The sequence below is a fragment of the Typopeltis vanoorti genome, chromosome 9 (assembly GCF_054136105.1).
Source record: "Typopeltis vanoorti isolate ZY-2024b chromosome 9, IOZ_Tvanoo_1.0, whole genome shotgun sequence".
In the NCBI taxonomy this organism is placed as follows: domain Eukaryota; kingdom Metazoa; phylum Arthropoda; class Arachnida; order Uropygi; family Thelyphonidae; genus Typopeltis; species Typopeltis vanoorti.
Window position 1 is genome coordinate 16,127,918 of NC_143557.1, and position 27,794 is coordinate 16,155,711.

Here is a 27,794-nt window from a genome sequence, read left to right on the forward strand (position 1 = left end):
TTATTTTGTATAGGCTGCACCCCCACTTAAAACTTCACGGGCTGCCACTGGTTGTCATCCATAAAAATGAATTCTTGGCCAATTGCAGCAGCATATGGATGAACTATAGGTTCCAAAATCTCATTGCGATACCTTTGGGTGTTAAGGAACCATTTCTGATAAAATGGAGATCAGCATGGCCACCTATACTTATTCCAGCCCATAACTATCAAACTCCCACCTTGATGTTGGGGTCTTTCACGAACAAACTGTGGATTATTTCTTGTTCCACTTTCATGCCATATCAAGATACGTCGGTTATCTGGTTGCAGACTGGACCTGGACTCGTCACTAAAAGTTACAAGAGGCCAATCCTCATTTGTCCAATTGTAGTCTTCCTGTGCCCAAATTCTTTGGGCTGTTTTGTGATTTGCAGTATTGCAAATCACAAATACTCAAATTGCTCAAAGACCATTGATCTTTGAGCATATAAACCTATGGCATGAAGATGATTTCATACTGTCTGTGTCGATACCAGCCTCCCTGTTGCTGCTTCAAGTTCACTTCGAAGTTGTGTTGTGTTAAACGTTTGATTTCTTCTGGCAAGTAATGACAAATACTGATCGTCTGTTGGAGTTCTTGGGGATGGGCGACCTTGACTTTGTCTTGGGTAAACATTTCCCGTCTTCAGACCAAAGCCGCAAAATTATGCTTTGAGATACACAAGACGCTTGAGCTACAACTTGCTGTGTTTGTCCAGCTTCTAATCGACCAATGGCTCTCCAAGCCATGGATTCCGGGATGTCATGTTGCACTGCCATTTTTAACAAAATAATTGGTGGTAGGTGACACAAGTTTACAACTGAAGTGATAATTATGCACCGTGGAAGTGAGTGCAACAAGCCACGCTTTTATGCCCCCCCCCCATGCTAATATGTCTAAAACACATTTCAACAAGTCTTAACATGATTTTGTGCGCAGTTGCATGTTCTACACTGTTGTATATTAAGAATATTTTAAAATAAATGTGTCACATTTGTAAATTATTTTTATAACTTTATAATTTAAAAACGAAAATATTCCCTAATTGTTTTGAGCATATATCTTATTCCATATGCATTTTTTCCCTCCATTTCTTAATTAATTTTTTCCCTCCATTTTTAAGCTTTTTTGAGAGCCTATGGAATATTTGGCCACTTCCTGATATTTATTTTTAATTTTTTTACCTGAATCTTCCCATGACTTCTGTTATCTAGTTTTACACAATGCATCACCTTCTTACATTTTTCTGTGTATTTTCTAAGAAATCAAGCTGACTTATTTATTTGCCAGGAACTTTTAATAAGTTGACTTTCAACTTATCATAAACTTTTGAACTTATCTAAGTCAATAGTTTATATTCCAACAGCTCGTCATGTGATATTCTGTCAAATGCATTGGTAAACTCCAGCAGTATCACTTTGTACATTCCCTTTATCCAACTCAGCCATAACATTATTATTAAGCAAATGTGAACAAATTGCTAAAATGTGCCCTCCTTTTAGTAAGGTCATGTTGTTCCTTGCAAAGTATAGCTTGCTATCAATCCATTTCTGTATATGTGTTTTTACCAACTTCTCTAAAATCTTGCCACCACTCCAGGGATACTGATAGGAGGTGCAAAAAGATAAGTTTTTGTACCTCCCTTGCACATTGGAACTATTGTACATTTTTTCCATTCATGTGGTACCTTTCCTGAGTTGAGACTCAAAATATATACAAATATGTGGGAAATTTTTGATATTGAGACCACATTATAATATAAATAGTTTAATAAAAATAAGCAATTAAAACCCAACAAGTTTCTTAAGTCGTAAGATTTATATCATCATGGATACCGGAACATAAAAGTTTTACACAACAAAAGCCTGTTAACAATTAATTACACATATTAGATGTTTTTTGTAACTTCACAACTGTTAAATATAATTGATAAACCAGAATACTAATGATAAATTCGTTACTGTGCATGTTGGAACATTGCTAGTTGTTGTTATCACCTTCTGTGGTATTGTGTGTTATATCCTAAGTCCATGGCAGTTGAATTTTTGGATGAAAGCAGACCATTCTTGATATAAAATTAAGCCTTGATTTTTATTGTGTTGTGTGGGGATCTTAAGCATTTGCGAGGCTTTGTTAATTTTTCTTGTAAAACAGTTACGATCGATATATGACATTTTTGTTTTTATAACAAAGTACTTGGTGGCCAGTAGGGGTTGTGTGGAATGCCAGACCTGCTTATGCTCTTTTCTTTGTTCAGTGTCTTTTACATGCAGATTTCTCCCGACCTTCCTGTCTGGCCTACATAACAAATACCAAAAGAACAATGAATCTCATAGATGACTGGTTTTTTCATGGGGTGATGTGGAGGTTTTGTAGATGTAGGAATCTTGATATTTTTTGTAAAGGTAAAAAAGCCACTTTTATGTTGTACTTGGAGCATTAAATCTTGTTTAAGTAAGGGAGTTACAGGATATGTATCAAGAATATTTTTGATCGTCTTGGGTTCAAAACCAATAAGTACAAGGTTCTGTTTTTTCAGGTAGTGCAACGTTCAGTTCTTTTAATTAACATGCTTGATATATTGTATGCCCTGTCTCATAAAATTTAATTTTCCCTATGTTTTGCAGTAGATGGTGGTGTGAAGCAGCATTTAAAAATCTTCCTGTTGTTGAAGGTTATCTGTGTGTGGAAAAGGATAACCTTTTTCCTCTTCGTTTACTTTGACAAGGATATCATGGCACAGTAATTTCTTGTACTGTTCTAGTTCAAGAATGAATTTTATATTGGGATTCAAGTTGTTCAGACAATCCTCAAAAGCAGTCAGCTCATCCATCATTCCCAACCAAATGACGACAATATCAACGATGTAACATGATCAAATTTTTGGTTTCTTCTGATAGCTTTTTAATGCATTAGTTTCGAAATTTTCCATAAACACGTTGGCTAGTGCTGAAGAAAGGGAAAGAAATCCAAAATTTAGTATGTTACATTGATATTTTTATCATTTGTTGGGAACAATGGATGAGCTGGTTGCTTTCAAAGATTACCTGAACAACTTGCACCCCAATATAAAATTCACCCTTGAACTAGAACAGAACAAAATATTACCATTCCTTGATATCCTTGTCGAAGTAAATGAAGAGGGGGAAAAAAGGTTATCCTTTTCTGTATACAGAAAACCTACCAGAATGCAAAGAACAAACAAGAATGATGTGATATATTGATTGTAACTGTTTTACACGAAAATTTAAAGAAGCCTCACAAATGCTTAGGATCCCTGCATAATGCATTAAAAATCAAGGCTTAATTTTATATCAAGTATGGCCTGCTTTCATCAAAAATTTAACTACCATGGGCATAGGATATAATACCGTGATACCACAGAACATGATAGCAACAGCTAGCAATTTTCCAACATGTATACAGTAACGAATTTACCATTTGTATCCTGGTTTATAAATTATATTTAACAGTTGTGAAGTTATGAAAAACATCTAATATGTGTAATTAATTGTTAATAGGTTTTTGTTGTGTAAAACTTTTATGCACCCTTACCCCTGATGATGTAAAGCATACAACTTATGAACTTGTCAGGCTTTAATTGCTTATTTTTTATTAAATACTTTATTTATATTGTAATATGGTCTCAATACCAAAAACTTCCCACAGAACTGCTAACCACAAAAACTTATGTTTGCATATATACAAACATGTCAGTGCCTAACAAGTTTGGCTGAACATTTCTATACTATACATGCTGATATCCCATTTGTCTCTATTCATCATGTTATACATCAGTTGTAGAATCTCCTTCTCATGAACCTCTTATTTCTCCCTCCAATGTAATGCAGTACCATAAGCCATATTACACATACAAAGTTGACAGATCTTAAAGAAGTGACACTAATTAGTGAACAATCTTATTAGCTTCTGACACAATAGTACCATCTGCCTCCACATTCATTCTTTCTTTTATGTGTGGCATAATGATAAAACTTTTTGGATTTAATCTCTAACCTCTATTTTTAGTTAGTGTTTGTCAGATCCCTTCTGAATGTAATTTGACATACTTTGGGCAAACAGGCTGTTCTTTGGAGAAAAAAATTAATACACATCAGTAGTACATTGAATGTCTGAAACTTCAAAGTATGGTCTGGCATATCATAGTGTTAATACTAAACAAAGTATCCTGTGGAATGAAGCTTGTCTTCTCCATAGATACAGTTTTAAGTATGAAAACCCTTATAAAGAAAGTTCTGAAGACATTTTACACTGGCCTAATGTGAACTGGAGTTTGGTTTATTCACATCTCATGTAAATATTAAAATTTTGCTTTTTACTTATAAATATTATTTCTTTGCCACACAGTAACCATTTTAATTGGTAAACTAGTTGTAATTAATTATTGTATTCCTGTTCTTTGAATTGCTTCTTGTTTCCATACACTGATTGTGCACTGTAATTTCAGTATGAACTATCTGTGCTTTTTATTCTAGGTTATTACTGTGGTTATCATTTTTATTTTATTTTATTTTATTTATTTATTTTTTCTTTGTTGTCACTTTTTGATATATCTGACACACACACAAGAAAGGTCAATGGTCACAAGATCTATACGGATTAGTGCTATGTGTGGGAAAGGCAGTAGAAAGAAAAGAGGAATCTATCTATATCTATATATATATATATATATATATATATATATAGATATAGATAGATTCCTCTTTTCTTTCTATATATATATATATATATAGTGTCACTTAAGGAAGTGACACTCATTAACTATGCTACCGGCCAGGATGTATATATACATCCACATTTCCATGGATGCGAAGTGCATATTAAAATTGTAATACCATTGATGTTACATTGAAATTTATGATGGATACGAAGCTTTTGAGGGTACATATTTGATCTTTAATGGCCAGTAAGGTGGTTAATGAACAATCTTATTAGCTTCTGACACAATAACCATCTGCCTCCACATTCATTCTTTCTTTTATGTGTGGCATAATGATAAAACTTTTGGGATTTAATCTCTAACCTCTATTTTCAATAGTCACAAGATCTATAGCGATCAGTGCTGTGTGTGGGAAAAGCAATAGGAAGAAAAGAGGAATCTATATATATATATATATATATATATATATATTTATTTATTTATTTATTTAACAACTTAATGTTGTGTTCTTTAGGGAAGGCAGAGTGAGGGAGGCTTTTCCAAAGAACAGAAGCAAGATGGAATGAAGAGGAGTCAGTGGAGTTGGTTTGGTGAGTTTCCAATTGAAGTGTAAAAGGGTGTTGGTTAGAAGTAGCTCTTGTTCTAATAATTTTGGAAAAAGTGGAGGAATAATAGTGGCCAATTCAGCAGAACAATGTCCATGAAAGTAGCTGTAGAAGAGGTATTATGCAGAAACTTTATATCTGTGAGAGATGGATCGAAGTGGATATGTGAGAGAGAGAGGGATGGTTAATTAACCAGATTGCCCTCTTCTGGATCAAGATTGCTTGATCCAGAAGAGGGAAAAAGTAGGCCCCTGTGCGAAACCCAGTCAAATGTTTTTGAAATGTTGAGACCAATTATGTGAGTTTCTCCAAATTTTTCCATGGTTTGAGCCCAGAGGTGAGTTGTGAAAGCAAGATCAGCTGTAGATTGTGAGTGTCAAAATCCATATTGCTGGTCATGATTAGTTGGTAGGTCTCTAGGTGGTTGAAGAGTTCGTTGAGCAATTGGATGGTAGTTCGTTGGTTGACTTTTATCACCTTTCTTTGGGATGGGCTGGATGTGGACTTGTTTTCAAGTTGTGGAAGAGGGGGTAGATGCTAGTTGAATAGGTTAGATTGAAGAGGTGATACAGGATAGATCTTAGTTCCGGGGCACAAGTTTTTAACACAATAGGTGGGATACCATCAGGACCAGATGCTTTGTTTCTGTTCATGGTATTAAGGATTCTTTGGATTTCTTTCTGGGAGATGACCGTGGTTGATATGAAGAGAGCATTTCTTAGTGGGGTGGAGGGAATTGTGCCCAGGTCATCAAGGTGCGAATTGGTAGAGAACAGTGATACCAGTAAGTCGGCCTTGACTTTTAGGAACGGTGACTACATACATACAGCATACTGGATATGGCATGGCATGGCATATCCAGTGCCATCTTGATGTGAGAGTATTAGGAACCTGGGTGGGAAAACGTTGCCCCACTGGCTTTGGTAAGAGACCAGAAGGAGCATGTGCCATTTTGACAGGAGGGTTTGTAGCATTTGGCCCTTTCAAAGTCTGATTTTGATCAGACTTTGAAAGGCACAGTGAGCAGCTGGAGTTTTGGTTTTGAGCCATTCATGGTATGCAGAGGTTTTTTATTTTACTGCTTTGGCACACTTTTTTTTGAAAATCAATGCTTGGATTGTAGCTGTGAATTTGGGATTGAATAGCGAATGAGGGTCTTTATTACTGTGAGGATAATTTCTGTTATTTGGTCTGAGCTTGTTTGGATCAGGAGCACTAAAGTAATATTTGGACCATGGGAAGAAGGAATAATGTCACAGAAGTTCTCCCATTTTGCAATAGTGCCAAAGGACACGAGACTGATAACTGATGAATGGAGGTTGTGATTTGAGTTACCAAGAGGAGAACTGACATCAACAGAGTATACTTGGAAGAGGAGCTTGTCAGGAAGAAATTGAGTGTGTGGGCAGATCGCAGAGAGTTGTCATGTATTCTGGCAGAGAGATTGACTATCTTTGTTTGGTCATTGCTAATGGCAAACACCTTAGCATCTCATACTGCTTGATTGGTGAAACTGGAGAAGAAAAGCTGATTTGAGTCGAGGAGGTTGAAGTTTCTCAAGAAGGGTAACCTCACTATTAGGTTATTTTGATTTTTTATTATTATTATTATTATTATTATTATTATTTTATTATTATTACCACGGGCTACTCCAGGAGTCCTTAGACTCATCGAGGGAGGCCCTAAACATCATGTTCACACAGCTGTTCAACATTCTCACAGTATCTATCATACCTTGCCTTGAACTCGCTCACTGTCATAGCATCCACAACAGACTCTGGCAGCTTATTCCACTCATTTACCACTCTAAAAGTAAAGAACCCAGCTCTAACACCCCTGCTAACCACGCTCTTGCCCAGCTTCCATGGGTGTCCCCTAGTTCTCCCGCCACCAGTCCTGATCTCAAAAATATCATCTGAATTAATCCTATAGAATCCTTTTAGCAATTTGAATGTCTCAATCATATCTCCCCTTTTTCGCCTATCAACTAGTTTCTGCAACCCACGAATCTTCAACCTGTTCTCATATGGTGCATTCCATAGACCTGCTATCATCTTAGTCACTCGCCTCTGGATCCTCTCAACCTCCTCCCCATCAAGAAGGAACCGAGGTGACCAAATCTGGGCACAGTAGTCGAGATGAGGTCTTATCAGGGCTCGGTACAGAGGTACAATAACTTGTTTTTCTCTGCTCGTCAAGGTATTTTTCAACAACCAAGTGAGTTGATGAGCTGATTTAGCTACTTTCGCAATGTGCCCCCTAAACTTCATCTCTCTATCCACCAATACTCCCAAGTCCCTGGCCTCATCAATCTCTTGGAGTACAGTTCCACCAATGTGGTATACTGCTGCTAATCTTTTCACTCCGAAATGCATAACTTTACATTTTGTCACATTAAATTGACATCCATTCTCCTTAGTCCAGAACTCCAATCTATCTAAGTCATCTTGCAAGACTTTGACATCTTCTGCATTCACTATCGCCCTACCCAACTTTGCATCATCAGCGAACAAATGAACTGTCCCACTTAGACAATTCCCTATATCGTTAATGAACAGATTAAACAGCAGTGGTCCAAGAACAGAACCCTGTGGCACACCGCTAGTCACAGGCCGTTTTTTGGACTCTACTCCTGAATAAACTACTCTTTGATATCTCTCCATCAACCACCCAGCTATCCATCTCACCAACCCTATATCCATTCCCATATGTTGTAGTTTACGGATTAGAATTCCATGTGGTATCCTGTCAAACGCCTTTGCCAGGTCCAGCAGTATCACTGTAAACCCATTTCCCTTATCCAGTTCAGCCATCACCCTGTTATAAAACTTGAGCAAGTTACTGAGGCATGATCTACCCTTCACAAAGCCATGCTGTCCTCTGTACAGTATCTCATTTTCATCAATCCATTCCTGTATTTTTCCCTTGACTACTTTCTCCAAGACCTTGACAACGACTCCTGATATGCTGATCGGTCGGTAATTTGCAACCATAGTCTTGGATCCTCCTTTATGCAGTGGAACTATTTTCCCCTCTTTGAGAACCTTCGGGACTAAGCCAGACCTGAGACTCAGATTAAACAACATGGTCAAGGGCACTGATAATTCATTAGCCGCTTCATGCAAGACCCGTGCCGGTATACCATCCAATCCCACAGATGTATTCACATTAAGGTTCTGTAATAGACTATTCACCTCCACTTCATTCATCACAATTCCCATATAAACTAATGGTTCCTTCATTTTTTCAACGTCACCACCTGGATGATATACTTTTGCAAAGTGCGCGCTCAGTAACTCCACTATATCGACTGGTTCAGTGAACTCTTTACCATCGTCATTCCTTAAAATCATTTTGCCATGTACAGTTTTTTTCTTGCTTGCAGCATATTGAAAGAACTGTTTGGGATTCTCTTTTGCTTGCATAGCTAGTTTCCTTTCATAATCGGCTTTTGCTGTTTTTACCACACTCGTTACCCTTCTAGCCTGTACTTTATACCGTTCGTGTGCCTGCAGGTCACCCCTTTCTTTAAATTCCCTCCATAGTTGTTTCTTTTTTTGCAGCTCAAGCTTAATGGTGTTATTCATCCATTTAACCCCTCCTTGTTTCACTATTTGGACCTTAGGTATACAATCAGCCATAACCTCTTGTAAATGCTCTTTGATCACTTCCCATGCTCTATCGACGTCCAGCCCTTGCAGTTGTACATGCCATGGCACTGATCCAAGCAATCTCCTAAGCTTGTCATACTTGCCAGCACGGTAATTCCACATATACCCTGTCTTAATCACAAATTTCACACCTTTAGCCACCTCCCAGGTCAAGACCTTATGATCACTCTCACCAATAGGTGGCAAAATGGTCATATTCATTACAGTCAAATTCTCAGATACTATTACCAGGTCAAGCACTCTCACACCCCTAGTATCAATTACATGCTGTTTCAGATAGTTATCCCTTAATAATTGAATAAAATCCATTTCCTTCCTCACGTGTCCTCTCCTCCTTCCAATCAATGTTACCATAGTTGAAATCCCCCATAATAATTACCCTCCTTCCACTCATTTCATCAATTTGTTTATGCATACCATCTCCACCATCTATTCCATCACCTGGTCTATAGCAGCACCCAACTGTATATTTTATTCTGCCAGTATCAATCTCACACCAAATAGCCTCAAATGAGCTCCTTTCACTATCCTGCAATACTTCAATTCTCCTTGGCTGCAGTTCATCAGCTATCATCAATAACACCCCTCCCCCAATTTTATTCTCTCTGTCCCTCCTAAACATACTATAACCTACACATTCTATCCCACTAACTATATCATCTTCCGTCAGCCATGTTTCACTAATGCCAATAACCTGTGGCCAGGAAGAGCCAATCAAGGCCAAAAATTCTTCCTTCTTGTTCCTAATACTCCTGGCATTAGTATACATGAATTGCAGTGTTCCCTTTGTCCCCACCCCTATCTTGATGCGTTATTCTAAATATCCCATTCCCATTTTTTGTTCTTATTGCTGGCTCAGGTACATTATATACATTTTTACACTCAACTGTCTCACTGATGTCTGGATATCCACTTCCCCCCCTCCTTGGTAGTTCTAGTTTCCCTGGTTCTGCACATCCATTTTCACTTCATTCAGTAACACTTTTTCCAGTCTCCGCACACCAAGTCCATTCAAATGCAGTCCATCCATCTTGTATAAGTCCTTTCGCCCATCAAACTCATTCCACACATCCACAAATTCCACACCACACCGTCCGCATAACCTGCGCATAATATCATTTGCGATTATGGCCCTCCTTCTAAACTCCTCTCTGTCATACCGCGGTAACAGACTCACCATTCTAACTCTGTCACTCTTTTCTTTCGCTACCTTTAACAATACTTTCAAGTCCTCTCTCATAAAAAATTTATCACCTTTCAATTCATTCGTACCAGCCACAATTGTTATTTCTTTCACCCTCTGTTTTTGCACTCTAATGCTCTCACTTACATCCTTAAATTTCGCACCCGGCAAGTACGATTTAGTTACACTCCCATCTATTACTCCTCTTAATAACGAGTCACCATGCAATACTCTCTCCTTCATTTCGGAAACTCGCCCACGCTGTTTATTTCCATTTTGATTGTAGAAGGTCAAGCTTTAGAGAAAGATTTGAGGAGCTCACAATAATCAACAGAGTTTGGAGAGTGATAGAAACAGCATATGAAATGGGCAGGTTTGTTTGGTAGAGAAATTTTGAGCCAAAGCAGATCAAACAGGAAATTTGAGGTTTTGCAGTCTCTGGCATGGCATATCATTTCTGGTGAATGCACAGCTCCTGACCTTGTGGCAGAAATAACTGTATAGTGTGTAGTTTGGGCATTTGAGATTGGACAGCAGTTGTTAAGGTTGCCAGTTGGAGTTTTCATGGAATAGTAATTCTGCTTTAGATAATTGTAGGTGGTGGTGAACATTATTTATATTTTCTGTTTAGGCCACATATGTTGGTGAAATGGATGCAGAAACTTTTTTTTTGTTTGTTTTTGATTTTGTTGTTTTGATGGGGTTTTTGGTTGGATATTTTTAAACTATACTACTCAAAACAATTAGGGGATATTTTGGTTTTCTTGTAAATTGTAAAGTTATAAAAATAATTTACAAATGTAACACATTTATTTTAAAATATTCTTAATATACAACAGTGTAGAACACACAACTGAATACAAAATCATGTTAAGACTTGTCGAAACATGTCTTAGCCATATTAGCATGTCAGGGGTATAAAAGCATGGCTTGTTGCGCTAACTTGCACATTTCATAATTATCACTTCAATTGTAAACTTGTGTCACCTACAACCCATTATTTTGTTAAAAATAATCGGTGGTAGGTGACACAAGTTGGCAGGTGGTAGGTGACAGAGCAACATGATATCCCAGAATCCATGGGTTGGAGAGCCATTGGTCGTTTAGAAGCTGGACAAACACAGCAAGTTGTCGCTCAAGCATGACATGTATCTCAATTTTGTGACTTTGGAATCACTTTCTGGAGACAGGAAATGTTTGCCGAAGACAAGGTCAAGGTCACCCATCCCCAAGAACTCCAACAGATGATCAGTATTTGTCATTACTTGCCAGAAGAAATCGAACATTTAATGCAACACAACTTCGAGCGACCTTGCCACAGCAACAGGGAGGTTGATATCGACACAGACAGTATGAAATCGTCTTCATGCCATAGATTTATATGCTTGAAGACCAATGGTTTGCATTCCGAGTGGTTGGTGTCACATAATTTCCTAGATTTTTTGCATAGAGTCCATTGTTAAGGTTCAGATTTAGGCAATACCGAAGTACATTGAAACGTTTCTTAAAGAGATGCTCATATTTATGGGAACATTTATCACACTGCAAATCACAAAAGAGCCCGAAGAATTTGGGCACAGTAACACCACAATTGGAAAATTGAGGACTGGACTCACGTTCATTTTAGTGACAAGTCCAGGTTCAGTCTGCAACCAGATAACTGACGTATCTTGATATGGCATGAAAGTGGAACAAGAAATAATCCACAGTTTTTTCGTGAAAGACCCCAACATCAAGGTGGAAGTTTGATGGTATGGGCTGGAATAAGTATAGGTGGTCATACTGATCTCCATTTTATCAGAAACGGTTCCTTAACAGCCCAAAGGTATCATGATGAGATTTTGGAACCTATAGTTCATCAATATGCTGCTGCAATTGGCCAAGAATTCATTTTTATGGATGACAATGCTCGTCCACACCGTGCAAATTGCAAATTTGGTACAAGAGTGGTTTGAGAAAGAAGGTATTGAACGGATTGACTGGCCTGCCTCTTCACTGGATTGTAATCCAATCGAACATGCCTGAGATGCTTTAGGTAGGCGTGTTTCTTCTTGACTGGTGCCACCACAATCGTTTCAAGAACTCGAAATTGCTCTCAGAGAAGAGTGGGGAAATATCCCACAAGAACTGTTTGATCATCTTATCCAGTCCATGCAATCAAGATGTACTGCTGTTTGGGCTGTTAATGGAGACCACATGCCCTATTAAAAATTAACAAAACTGTTTTTGGCTATTCTTGTTATTCTTATTAAAATTATTTCATGCTAAAATGTACAATTTGTAATAAATATCGATTATTTAAACAATATCTCATCAGTTACACCCTATCCATAAGTAAGAAATATTTATTCATGTATAAAGTACCCAATAGTTATAATTATTAGCATAACTTTATAATTTTCCGACAGAAACTAAAATATCCACTAATTGTTTTGAGCTGCAATAAAATCATATTTCTTTGGGTTGTGATCAATTATATGTGGGGAGAAAAAGATAAAATGGGGCATGCAATGAGAGATGACAGGCTTGCAATCATACCACCTGCACAGAGGGAACCTGGCTTGTGTCCATACTTGGCCTTGACATTTCCTCCCTGCAGCCATTGTACTGTTAGCTTATGAGGTAGCCTCCAGATTTATTACTAACTGGTTTGGTACCATTCACCAACCAGCAGCTGGTCTGCAGAACTGTTTTATTGTTGTACTCTTGAAGTGGAAAGGATTCAGGCCCTCTATAGTACGATTCTCACATCATTGAGGATATCACTCACACTGCATGTGGGAAGAGAGGGGCACAGAAATCAGAATCCTTGCTCTAGTGACCAAACTTGGCTACAGCCATTTTGTGCCTCTAATAAGCAAGGTGATATTGATGATGGACTTCTGTTACCAGGTGATGAACTTCTATCACCTAGAGGTGTAGTCGCCATTTCCTTCAGCTAAGGAGGACCTGCATTTGGGATGGCAATGTTCACTGGACTGTATCGCGGGAAGGTAGGGATGACTTGACTGCAAGAGACTTGACTTTTTTGGATTGTCTTCAGCCTATACAGAGAATTTCTTTTTGTACTCCGATTTAGCTTTCCTAAATTTTCCTGTCTTTATATATATATGTATATATATAAAGTATTGGTGCACTCATGACAGCTCACGCACGTAGTCAACTTCAATTGGAACTCCAGCACACATTCCTGTTTTAAAATGTACTATTGTGTTTTATACCAGATCTGTTGATGTAATTTTATCATGTCTGTTATTTTATATAATTCTTTGCCTGTGTACCTGAAGAAGTTGATTATTCAACGAAACTAGTACTATCTTAACATTAAACCTTTTCTTTTTCATTCTCGGTATATAGTCATTCAAACATTGTACTTTGCATTGAATTGTATTGTGAAATATTGTCATAATTATACAAGTTGAATAGTATAATATGTATAATTTGTATACATGATGTGAATAATAAAAACTGTTAACTATTAATTTAATGTGATGGATGTGTTTCAATACTGCTACACAAAAAGTCAATATCAGGTGAAATATTTGAAACTGCAATTTTTAGATTTCTGCTTTGAAATGAAACTTATATGAATAAGCATATGTTTACTAATATTCATTAAGCGCCGAAATACGCAGGAAGCAAAATTTGCAAACCCGCACCAATGTGTGATTTTTTTTCATTAAAATATAAAAAGTAACAAAAAAAGAAATAATAAAAATTAAATACGTTTCTTTTAAGATAAAAAAAATGTACTTAGACTTAAAACATTTTAAATTTGTTTTCATTATTTCATGGCCCTCCTCAACAAAACCTACAGCCCTCTTGGGGGCTGCAGCCCACAGTTTGGGAAGCGCTGCAATAGGCTACAGTTGTATGGTGTCAATGGGGCATTATATCAAGCAATACTTAGTCTTTATTTGAGTTGTAAGTCAGCAGTTAGAATTGAAGGAAGTACAGGAAGATGGTTTAATGTTAAATCCGGTGTAAGACAAGGATGTACATTATCCCCTCTGTTATTCATTATCTATATGGATCACATTATGAACGAAAGTGGTATTAAACATGATATCAGAATTGGAGATGTTAATGTCAGCTCTTTGCTTTATGCAGACGATGTTATACTTCTAAATAAATCTGCTACAAGTCTGCACGATTCTCTGACTAAATTGAATAATTGTTGTAATAGATATGGTATGATGTTCAGCAATAAAAAGACAAAGACAATGAAAATAGGTAGAATTGTTGAAAATGTCAACTGCATTGTGAATGAAGAACCTGTGGAACAAGTTGGCAGGAAAACTTTAATACCACTTTCGTTCACATTATGAACGAAAGTGGTATTAAACATGATATCAGAATTGGAGATGTTAATGTCAGCTCTTTGCTTTATGCAGACAATGTTATACTTCTAAATAAATCCGCTACAAGTCTGCACGATTCTCTGACTAAATTGAATAATTGTTGTAATAGATATGGTATGATGGTCAGCAATAAAAAGACAAAGACAATGAAAATAGGTAGAATTGTTGAAAATGTCAACTGCATTGTGAATGAAGAACCTGTGGAACAAGTTTGCAGGAAAACGACCAAGAGGAAGACCAAGATATAGGTGGATTGATACTGTACAAAGTGCCTTAGACGATACAAATATAAGATCTGATAATGTTGGAGTCTTGACAAGTAACAGACTGATTTGGAGGAAAATTGTAGATAGGATGTTAGTAATGATGTAAATTTTTCATGTAGTACTATCATATCCTGTATACACCTTGAGGGTTCATGTCAGGAATTTGATGATGATGATGATGAAAGTGTTATACGAAAAAAAAAAAAAGTTCACTAGATCCTCAACAGAAGGTAAAAAATATTGCAAAAATGCCATAGCCATACCATTCATTAGGAGAATATTGGAAAAAATAGATAGAACACTGCAGAAATATTAAGGCAACCTTCAAGCCTCCTGCAAAATTAAAAAGTATACTCAGCTCATCGAAAGATCCCCTTCTTTACCTTGCTTGCTCAGGGGTTTACAGAATATAGTGCACCTGCAACTTATTCTACATAGAGGGGGAACAGGGCACATAATTCCAACAAGAAAAAACTAACACAAATGTCACATTAAATTCCTTTACTATGGTAAAACGCCTATCTGATCCTGCACTTCAAACATGTCATAGAATTAACTGGAAAACATCTAGTCCCTACACCTCACCAAGATGGGGGCACCATCTTGTTGAAAATGCACCAATGTATCTCTAAATGTGTTTCTGATATTTGGTACAACATGATCTCTCAATATTTCATGATAATTTTCATCATTAATGGTACCCATTTAATTGATAAGGTCTCATTATTACTTCATTTAATAAATTAAAGTACTCCATTATGAAAAATGTGTCTATCTTTTAGCTTTAAAATGTGTTAAAGAAAATTTAAATTGCATATGATTTTCATGAAATATAAATTTTTAAATTGTTTATACATAATTTTGAAACACCATATATATATATGTATGTATGTATATTACTTTTAAAGTTATTACTCCAGCATGGTATTGGTCTCCATGACATGTTCTATAAAAAAATGCCTAACACTCTGTAAGAATGAAAGAATCTGATTGAATTTGATAAGGGAAATATGTCATGATGTTATGCAGCTTTTCCCAGGCAATTCATATAATAAAGCATGGAAGATTATTTTTATAATTCAGACTATTTGACTTTCCAGCATGGAAAGTCAAATAGTGTGGTATTAAGGAGAGAGTGGCTTACTAACAATGCAGTGTGCAGAGGAGACAATCTGAGTGCTTGAAGCCAAACATTAGTGTACCATGGCTTGACCTTGGTCTGTCACTATTAAATTTGCACATAAATAATATTGAAATAGGTTAGTTGTTTTTATAATCTGAATCACACCTATGAAAGGTTGTAAACCTATCATATGTTTAGTATACTTTGGATGGGTTAAGCTTTATATAATTCAAGAATCTTACTCCAGAGAACAAATGTGGTGATTTGGTGCTCTTCAAGCCACCCAGGTCTGTATGCTTCTGATGTTGATGATACTGAATAGCCTGCTATAAAATAATTTGCTTATTCAGTCCCTGTAACAGATGTGAATAGAGTGATGTAAGGGGGGAGAGATGATAATTAAACAATTCTGTCTTCCCAAATGCAAAGCTGAACACTTTAGACGGCAGCAGTTCGATTGCCATATCATGTTGATGAGATTCTGCTCCAAAACTAATGAGACTAGCGACTGCAGATTGATGGAAAAATGGGTTAAATCTCATTTTGTAAAAAAAAATGGCTGTTTGTTTGTTTCAAAAAACAGCCTTACTAAATGGTTATAATCCAAGAATAACTTAGAAAATAATTAATGGCTCTCCTATACTGCAATCTAGACAAGAAGTCTGCAGGATGCCTATATCATATATTAGGCATCTCTGAATGGATGGCAAAACAGTATAAATATGTTGTTACCTATAAACTCAAGAACCAAATTCATGACCTGCTACTTTCTCCAAAAGCCAAACTCTCACCATTGACACTACTTGGCATATATAGAGTACTATATTGGTGCAACTTCTCTTACTATGGACAAACAGGAAGAGAAGTCTGAACATCAGGACCCCATCCAGCTTATCAAAACTCACAAAACTGACCTGGAACAACCACAACATGAGATTGAAGACACTATCCACAAAATCCAATGGGAAAATACCAAACTATTACACAGATCCATATATAAGCATTAACGTTTATGCAAAGAAAAAGTACTGAAGCCCTACTTCATTGATCTAATCTCAATCGTAATTACTGCCTTACTATTCCTAAAGTGTGGGAAATTGTCATCCTCAGCTGTATTAAATAAATTTCTAATCTCAGGTTGTTGTTTTTGTAACTCATCCATTTTAGTTTTTATTTTCAGCCTAATAGTTTTAACTTATGGGCACGACTGTATACATAGCAGATTCTAATTTAACGCCATGTGCTCTACTGTTTCTTTCTTTAAATTCCTTATTGTTGTTCACTATTCACACTGATGATGTCTTGTGATACATAAAATGAAATACAAGGGTAGTCTGAAAAGTTCTCGGCCTAACAACGAAAAAACAAATTTATAATATGAAAATTGTTTTTATTTTTCGACATAATCTCCCTTAAGACTAATACATTTATTCCTGCGATGCTCCAGTGCCATTATCCCATCCTTATAGTGGTTCTCAGTAAGATCTGCAAAATACCCCTCTATAGCTGCAATTACCTCTTGATTTGAATCAAAATGCTGACCAGCAAGGAAAAGTTTTAGTTTCGGGAAGAGATAGAAGTCAGAGGCAGCCAAATCTGGGGAATAGGGTGGATGTTCCAACAATTCATAGTGCGGATCCCTTAATTTTTCCATTGGCAAAACACCTTTGTGGGCAGGTGCATTGTCTTGATGAAAGATGATTTTTTTTCTTCTGCAAACCTGGTCTTTTCTCAAGAATTTTTTCATCTAGTCTGGTTAAAAGATTGGAATAATATTCCACGGTTATCGTTTTACCCTTTTCAAGATAATTAATAAGCAAAATGCCTTTAGCATCCCAAAACACCAGTGCCATGACCTTTCCTGCTGATGTAATCGACTTTGGCACTGAACAAACAGCTTCTGTCCACTGGTTTGACTTCTGTTAGGATTTTAGTGTGTAATGGTGAATCCAAGTCTCATCCATAGTAAAAAAATCCACGCACAAAATCAGTTTTATTCTTGTTAAAACGCTATAGGCACTGTTCAGAGTATTTCATGCGAGTTAGTTTTTGATCTGCTGTGAGCAAATGCAGCATCCATCTTGCGCAAAGCTTTTTCATTTGCAATTCTTCATGCAAAATATATCTTACACATTCTTTTGAAATGCCTATAGTCTCAGCAATTTCACGTACTTTGACTCGCCAGTCATCCAGTACGATATCGTGCTCTTGATATGGTACTGGATGATCCAGTACCAGTCTTAATCCTGTCTTAACAAGACATGGATTATCTTGAAGGCTGGTACGCACACATTTATACTTGGCAGCCCATTTCTTAATTGTCAAAAACAAAGGAGAAGAGTGCACATAAATTTTTATGAACTTCGAATGAATTTCTTTTGCCGTTAAATGTTCTTTTATAAAGAATTTTATAACCGTACAGTACTCAATTTTATCCATTTCAAGGGATACAGATAACCCTTTTGTTTCAGACAGCTATAAAACAAATTACTTGATAGAATGACTTGCAATTTCACACGGATGCTTATGACAGATGTACCAACTTAGAGAAAAAAAATCTTGCTGGTAATGTTGCCATCTATGGTCAAGGCCGAGAACCTTTCAGACCACTCTCCTATTTTTTTAATAAACTTAATTTTTCTGTGTAACATGAGTGCATTGTCTGCTGCATTTCCCATAATGAAACTTGATTTTTTGGGAAGTATCCATGTGATAATTGTGAAAGGTATCAATTTCTTATAAGTCACTGTGCATGTTTTTCCTTTATTAACATTTAGTAACAGATATGTGTGTTATTTTCTAGGTAACGTATTGTGTAAACAGCTTGTGTGTGATTTTCTATCTGAGCATGATAAACACAAAATGAAAACTTGGAAGACAAAAGTTATACCAGAATCCTCAGACCTTCAGACCCGTTTTATGGATGTTAGTGTCTGCAAATTTAAAAACAGCGAAGAGCAATCAGATGGTTTTCTTATAGCTGCAGCATGTTCAGATTCAACTGTTAGGTAAGTTGGTTTACCCAAATTATGGAAATTTCAGGAAGTTACAAAAGCTATATGTTTTGTCTGTTTTTCTATTTTTATTATAAATTATTATTCCATAATTATTAAAAGTAATTTTGGGAAACTCTTTGAAACATTAAGAAAGAAAAATTTGATGCAGGCAATCATATAAAATTGGATTGTATAATTCATTCTTGTATATAATACCATTTATTATCCATATTTACATGGATTGCAGATATAATTTTATTTTTCATTTGCTCCACTTGAAATGAGAAATTGTAATAGTCATTCTAATTACTAAATTTCTTTAAATCTTATCATGCCAAGAATGAATTATCATTTTGAAATGATTTCAAAATGTATTGCACGTATTTTAACATTTCAAAATGTTAAAATTTAAATTTGAAAGAATAACAAATTAGATATACCTGGATAATATGAAGAACAGGATTATGATGATATTGAAATATCATCATAATCCTGTGGAATTATGATGATATTGTGATGAATTATGATGAAACAATGTGGAAAGTGAAATCCAAATATTTATGTAACTGTATATCAAAAGTTAGGTATAAACTATAAAAACGTACAACATATTTTGGAAACAGTGGATTTAAAAATTGTAAAATTTAAAATTTTGAGCAGAACACACACACAGAAGAAACCTTCAAGCATTATGACATGGATCAGTGGATCGTTGTCCTGTTAATTGTGAATGAAGAATTTTATGATTTTTATTCAGGATTTAATATGAATTGCATTTCTTGAGCTAAGTGCTCCTGAGTAAATTGTAATTTAAACATTTACTGTTTTTTGTTCATTGAAATAATAATTGAAAGTTTATTTTTCACTTGGTTAGACTATAATAAATTTAGTTTAATCCTTTATCCAAGTGTGAGCAAACAAAGTTTACGCCTGAAAGTATCTTCAGGACTGGGGTAACGTAGTACAACACCAGGCAACTCGTTGCACAGGTGGAGCAAGCTAACATCAGTCCTATCTCAGTATCTCCCATAATGCAAAACACATCTCCTTGTGGATATGTATAATGTTATGCATTAAGGGAAGGGCCATTACCCAGACTATCTCAGTATCTCCCATAATGCAAAACATCTCCTTGTGGATATGTATAATGTTATGCATTAAGGGAAGGGCCACTACCCAGACTAGTTTTGACCTTTATTGAGGTCTCTTCAGTGGGAGCCAGGCCCAAGTGGCGATACCAGGCAGAAGCATAAGCAAGGTCATCTCTACCTATAGGAGTTGCCAAACGGTGTGCCACCGTTTTATTATATTACTTTGGATTTAGAGATAGATGTTGAAAGTTTATTTTTCACTTGGTTAGACTATAATAAATTTAGTTTAATCCTTTATCCAAGTGTGAGCAAACAAAGTTTACGCCTGAAAGTATCTTCAGGACTGGGGTAAGGTAGTACAACACCAGGCAGCTCGTTGCAAAGGTGGAGCAAGCTAACATCACTCCTCTCTCAGTATCTCCCATAATGCAAAACACATCTCCTTGTGGATATGTATAATGTTATGCATTAAGGGAAGGGCCATTACGCAGACTAGTTTCGACCTTTATTGAGGTCTCTTCAGTGGCTTATCCCAGTAAGGTAGTTGTTCTACCTTACCCCAGTCCTGAAGATACCTTCAGGCACAAACTTTGTTTGCTCACACTTGGATAAAGGATTAAACTAAATTTATTAGAGTCTAACCAAGTGAAAAATAAACTTTCAACATCTTTCTCTAAATCCAAAGTAATATAATAAAAAGGTGGCACACCGTTTGGCAACTCCTATAGGTAGAGATGACCTTGCTAATGCTTCTGCCTGGTATCTCCACTTGGGCCTGGCTCCCACTGAAGAGACCTCAATAAACTAGTCTGGGTAATGGCCCTTCCCTTAATGCATAACATTATACATATCCACAAGGAGATGTTTTGCATTATGGGAGATACTGAGATAGGAGTGATGTTAGCTTGCTCCACCTTTGCAACGAGTTGCTTGGTGTTGTACTACCTTACCCCAGTCCTGAAGATACTTTCAGACGCAAACTTTGTTTGCTCACACTTGGATAAAGGATTAAACTAAATGAAATAATAATTGTAATTTTTTTTTAGTTATTTATCTTATATAAATTCTTTATATTAACTTGTAAATGCATCCTAAGCGAACTGTAATATATGCATTTTATTTCTCGTGACTGAAAGTGAAAGTATTTCTGAGGGATTCTGCTAATATGATTTGATTGGTTGCTGTCAGAAAACTAAGTTATTTTGTGATAGCATGTACCTTAGCGTTGGGAATTGTACAGCGATCACGTGGGAATTTCGTTGTAAACTGAAAGAGCGGAGAAAAACAAGTTTGTGTGGGAAAATGAGAGAGGAGTTATGAGATAGAGGAAGAAAGAACCGGAATTAAAATGGAGAGAGTGTAGGAAGATCGTGAGATGTGATCTAACCTGGGATCGTACGATCTAAGAAAGGTTTGGAAACTTCTTCCAATTTTAATGACTCTTACTTCAAACTCATATTTATTTATAGTTTCCTGTCACCTTGTAAAGGAATTTACCCGAGTAAAAGGATAATGATATGATTGAGATTTATCGTAAGATAAGTTATTACAAGCAAGAAAATACAATTTCCAGTCTTAACAAATAAGTTATTGAACTCAGGAATACCATAAGTTTTGTGTTGTCTATAGTGGATGATTATCGAGTGCCTAGAAGTGTTGTAAGAGTTTTCCATATGGTGCAAGCTATGATGATCATATCGGTAAGAATATCTATTCTATAACTGACGTGTGATAGTGTTACTTGTGTCCGGAGAACTTGGTCAAATTTCGTGTTGCTGGAGCCAGCTAGTCAAGCTTGAATGAATGATATTATAAAACATTTCCTTGTGAAACTAATGTGAGAAATTTCATTGAAGAATTAGTTTGTGTTTGAACGTATTATCTCACAACATATATGTAAATTCAAGACTTAGCCTTTTAAGAACTATTTTAATCCTCTGATAGATATTGTTGTTGCCAGCAAGGTGTTTGATAAAATTGAAGTTTGTGATTATTCTATGAGACTAAAAAGATTTAATTTTTAAGTGTTTTGCTGAATATTGATGTTGTTTAAAGTGAAACTAAGTCGAAATTCTGACGGATGAGAATTGTGAAAACCTTATAAGTTCTAGCAGTGAATGATGCACTCAGCTGAGTAGAATCTAAATACTTTATAGAATGCATAAATTATTTTCTAATTGTATTGATCTTAATAGAGTTCTTGTTTCTTATGTAAGAATAATTTTGTGAGAGAATTAATTATCTTGTTTAACTTGATTCTTGTGCTTGCCTAATTTCAGTTTCATTGCACCGCTCATTAAAATACAAATCTTGCTGGAAACCCTATGTATAGATAAGAAAATTTCGGCCTGCAGTAAGTTCACATTGCTGTTGTGCAGTTTGATGTTTGATTCCTTCACAATAATTGTGTAATTTCAAACATAGAGTGGCGCTTAAAAATTTTCTTTATGTTTGAAAGCGGGGTCAACCAACAGCTAGCAAATATAAGGTTGGATGAAAGACAAAAGCCAACAATATAAAGTAGAATTACATGGGAAGAAAAATTTTAAACACAAGAAAAATATTAGTTCAGCTAGTCCTGAACCTAGTAATGAGAAGTAGGGATAGGGAAGTTGTTATTCCCCTTTAGAAGGCTCTATCTAGACTACTGTATACAGGTCTTGGTCACGCATGTGATGAAGATTTTAACACTGAAAATGTTCCCTGTCAGGATAGATTGAAGATCCATAGATTATAAAGACAGAGACAAGGGTGGGGGGCATGGTATTCTAAGTTATTAACAGAGTGTTAGGAGGATAGACACTGAGGACTTTTTTATGTACATGGCAGGAAGGAAGAGAACAAGGATTCAATCCTGGAAATTGTGTAAGAGTGGTTAACAAGGATGCTAGGATGAGATTTTTTTGCTTAAATTGCAGTGGAATGAATTCCCATAGACAGTTGTGACTGCCTCATTGGTTTGAATAATGGTTACTACAAGCCTCCCAAACTTCCATTGAGAAGGTTGAGAGAACAATAATGATGTCCTATCAGTAAAATCAATATGTATAATCGATTAATATATATCAATATAATGTTGTCAAAGTTCTCTCTAGAGATCAGTTAAAAAATGAAGTTTACATATTCATTGCCACTTATTTATGACAGAATGTTCCTAGGTCATTCAGAATGATTTTGCTGCAGTGCCTGCATATTCTACACGATCCAATTGTCCATGCCAGACTGAGTTGTGCAACATAGAAATGCTCAAGTCTTGCAATGCTTAGAAATGGCATTGGCACAGACTCAAATACTGGTTTCTTTCTTTAAAGCATCAATGCACTGAATGTGTTAATGCAGAGAAGTCAAATGTGATTTTACAATGACTGTTTCCCACATCCTAGGAAAATCAGTGCAGCCATACTTATTTTGGTTTGTAGAATGTTTCATAGCTGATTCTAAAATAGTTCCTTATATGTGGAGGTTTCTGTTTAGCACATTGGCTTTTTGCATGGATATCTGTGGTCATAAAAATAAAAAAAAAGTTACATGTAATAAAAACTTATATAAATAAACAGTATAGTTCTTAATAATAATTATCTAGATTTTTGGCATAGAGTCGATTGTTAAGGTTAAGATTTGGGCAATACCGAAGTACTTTGAAACTTTCTTTAAAGAGATGCTCATATTTATGTGAACATTTATGTAATAATTTTGCATCATTCCAAAAGATCCTGTTGCTATTATTAGCAATTCCATTTTCTCGTATGATTACTAATCAGTAACCAGACCCATACAACTTCAAATTATTCTGCTTTGGACAAACGGGGGGTTAGACACTGAAGACTTATGTACATGGCAGGAAGGAAGAGAACAAGGATTCAATCCTGGAAATTGTGTAAGAGTGGTTAACAAGGATGCTAGGATGAGATGTTTTTGCTTAAATTGCGGTGGAATGAATTCCATAGACAGTTGTGACTACCTCATTGGTTTGAATAATGGTTTACTACAGGCTTCCCACAATGATCTGTTTAAGGAAGCCTTTCTGAACACCAGTCTTAAATTTCCCTCAAGAAATGGAACAAATCAGGTCTATCAGAAAATGGAATTGCTAATAGTAGCCACAGGAACTTTTGGTTTAATGCCAAATTATTACATAGATGGTCCATGAGCATCTCTGTAAAATATGTTCCAAAGTACTTCACCATCACTCCGATTTCAACCTTCATGATAGACTCTCTATGCCAAAATTCTGGAAAAACTTCTTCTTAAGAACTATACTGTTTAATTATATAAGTTTTTATTAAAACTGAAGTGTAACACATACACTTCAGTTTTTGTTTATAATCACATGCATGCTTCAACTGATCCTAATAATATCATTTTTTTTTTTACCTGGCTGTCTTGCAGCTACATATAAGGAGAGAGAGATTCCATTTCATAGCCCTTCATTGCTGTTTAACTTTTTAATTTCTGTTTATTCACAATTATTCAACTAACAATTATTTACAGTATGTGAACTAAAATATCTATAATCAATCTACCTTAATTAAATATTTTCAACTGTGTCTGCATGTTACTTATTCAGAAAGTTATATTCTTCAAGGTGTATGTTAAGAGATATTTCAGTGTATCTCAAGTTGGCTAAGGTGTAGGCACAGGAATCTGGACGTGCAGCACATCCAGGATATGCAACAGGATGGGGCTTATCCTTCAGAGCATGGATAGAGGTTGCCAGCTGAACGTAAGGTTTGAAAGTGAAAGAAGATTATAAAAAAAAAAAAAACTTCAGCTGTCTTTTTGGATGCACTTCCCTCTCCTACCTTTGATATATGGGATGGGAATAGTTTTTTTTGTGATCTTGGGTATCTGTTGTGAAAAGGATGTGGAGGGCATGTAGTATTTTTTTTTTTTTTTTTTTTGTTTAAGTTAAGGGATATTACATCCCATATCATTTCTTAGCCGAATAAGAAACTCAAAGAGTTTCGTGCCGAATATAGTAGAAACTATATAAAGTTTGGCGATTCCAAGCTTAAGCAAATACCCGGAAACTGCAGCAACTGACCCTAAAGGTAGTGCAAGCTGAGGCAACTCATGTCTAAGGTGGAGCAAGCTCCGATCACTATTCTTGATATTTACCCATAATGTGAACTTAGGTCGTAGGAGCTGTATTTCTGTTCAACATTATGAGAGAAGGTCACTACCCAGACCGGTTTCAACCTTTATTGAGGTCTCATCAGTGAGTAGGTAGACCTAGTTAATATCAAGTTTGTAGCGAACAGAATTTACAACCCTTCTATGAGTATTGCCAAGAGGTGTCCTAATAAATTATTAGATATATGAAGAGCTAAAGGCTTCAATTCGGCGACACTGAAGCCTTTAGCTCTTCATATATCTAATGTAGTATTTTGTTTCTTTTATGGAAGGTGTTTTTTATGATGTACTATCATTATTTGTGCAGTGGTGGATGACCTCTTATGTAAGAACCTTCCGCTGTGTGAGTGTGTGGAAGTTTCCTGTCTGGGATAAAAGTATGATGACTATTTGGTAATTGTGTAACAAGTGTGTCTATAGAAAGCAAAATGGGTGTTTATTTCTTTTCTATAGTAAAATGCATGTATGTGTTAGTAATGACTAGTGCATGTCCCAAACAGAAGTCCAGTAAACACTTATCATTATTATTAGCTTTGCCCTTTTCTCCAAATTTTCCCAAAATGTTCTTATATACCTGGTGGGATTCATTTCCTACTCTGCTGTTCAGGTCTCCAACAAGGCCACTTTTTTGAGATCTAAACAGCAAAGTAGGAAATGAATCTCACTAGGTATTTAGGAACATTTTGGGAAAATTTGGAGAAAAGGGCAAAGCTAATTATAAATATTTATCATTATAATATAATGAACTTCTGCTCAAGACACCGACCATTCATTACTAGCACCATGTTTCAACATAAAGATGTGCACAAATCACATGAAGAAGACAGCAAATAAGAAAAGCCCTATTGGCTACATCATTGTTGATTGTGATATCATCATTGTGTCCTTCTTGTATCCATCATTCAGGATACAAGAGCATACAGAGGATCTGAAATTGGAAGGGTCCAATACTCAGTACAAAGCAGGATAAAAATGGATATCACATTGAAAAGAACAATACGTAAGAAAGTTTTGAAAAGAATTAAGGTTGAGCAGGTGTTACGTTTAAATTGTAGACTCAACTATACAAACATTATTGAAGAAAAAAAATCTCCATGGCAAATTCTGAAGAAGATATTGATTGATTCAGCTATTGAGGTATGTTGCGAAGTTGTGTGCAAGGATAGAAAAATAAGAACCATGGTGGACACAAGAAGTTAAAGAAGCAATCCTGGAAAAGAAGAAAGCATACTGAAAGTTCTTAGCAAATAAGTCAGTAGATGCTCTAAAAGAATACAGGGGGAAATGTAAGAGAGCTAAGCTATGTGTAAAAGTAGCTATAAAAAATTAATGGGAAGACTTGGATAAGTGTATTGGAAATAAATATCAGGAAGGTGGCATAATGTTCCTGAGGCTATTGAAGGAACTTAAAAATAGTAGAAAGAGTGCTGTAAAAGGATTCAAAGATGATAAAGGTGGTTAAAAAACTTTAAAAACTCCCATGGACCCCCTAGCTGGATCTGTCCTCTCCTTCTTCTACTTTGAGGAAGATCCACTTACTTTAATCTTTCCTATAAGGCCTTATCAGCCAACTCTTCTTACTTTATGACACTTATGCTATTAGAGTACTCGAGGGCCATGGGGTCTTTTCATTTCTGGCCTTACAACTATGCCCTCTCTATAAACCTTACTATATTTCTTCTATAATCTATTCTTTCCCCTTCAGTACACCCTATTCCTCCTATGGGTTTAAATTCGGAAGAAGGCTAGTTCAGAAGCCTTAAGGTAGCAGCCCTACCACTGAACTCTTCCATCGTCAGGCTAGTCCCCTGACATGGAGAACATAATCCTACTTGTAAGCTGACAGAAAAAGATAATCAGATTGAATCTATGGAAACGACCCTGGAATGGAAAAGGTAAAACAAAAATGGAAACGACAAAATATAATACACATAGCAAACTGGAATGTAAGAGGAATAGCATATAAAGAAATAGAATTAGACCAGTTATTAAATGAAAGAAATTTTAAAATAGCAGTAATCACTGAAACAAAAAAGAAATTAAAAGGAACTATGAGAACTGAAAATTTTAATGTGATATACAGTGGAGTCGACAGAGACCAAAGAGCACAAGCAGGAGTCATGATTTGGATTCATAACTCCCTTTCAAAACAGTTAAAACATTATAAATTATGGAATGAAAGAATAATAGAAGTTAGAATAAAAATAGATAGAGGCTATTTAACAATAATTGGTTTATATGCCCCAGAAGAAGGAAGAGAACAGGATAATATTGATTTTTATAATCAGCTACAAAACATATATAATAAAATAAATAAAAATGATTACATAATTTTAGCAGGAGACTTAAATGCAAGAATTGGAAACACGAAAATTAATAATAATATAGGAATACATGGAGAACACACTCTAAACAGAAATGGTTAAAAAATTGATTGACTTTGTAGTTTATAATAACCTAAAAATAATGCATTCCTTCTATAAACATAAAGACATACATAAATATACTTGGGCAGCAAGAGGATGGAAATCAATATTAGATTACTTCATATTAAATGAAAAGACATCAAAATTTTCACTAGATGTTAGAGTTCACAGAGGATATGAAATAAGCAGTGACCACTTCCTTGTTAAAATAAAATTAAGATTACCACCTAAATGGCT

The 27,794-nt window shown here is 35.8% G+C and overlaps 1 protein-coding gene across 1 annotated transcript in view; it reads left to right on the forward strand.

The window, feature by feature from the left end:
- LOC150102899 (tRNA (34-2'-O)-methyltransferase regulator WDR6) overlaps positions 1 to 27,794 on the forward strand; it is a 624,232-nt gene that overhangs the window by 502,711 nt on the left and 93,727 nt on the right. Inside the window, exon 20 of the mRNA XM_090398196.1 lies at positions 18,715 to 18,919. Within this exon, the coding sequence (XP_090254322.1) occupies positions 18,715 to 18,919 (205 nt within the window). The remainder of the gene's footprint in view (positions 1 to 18,714; positions 18,920 to 27,794) is intronic.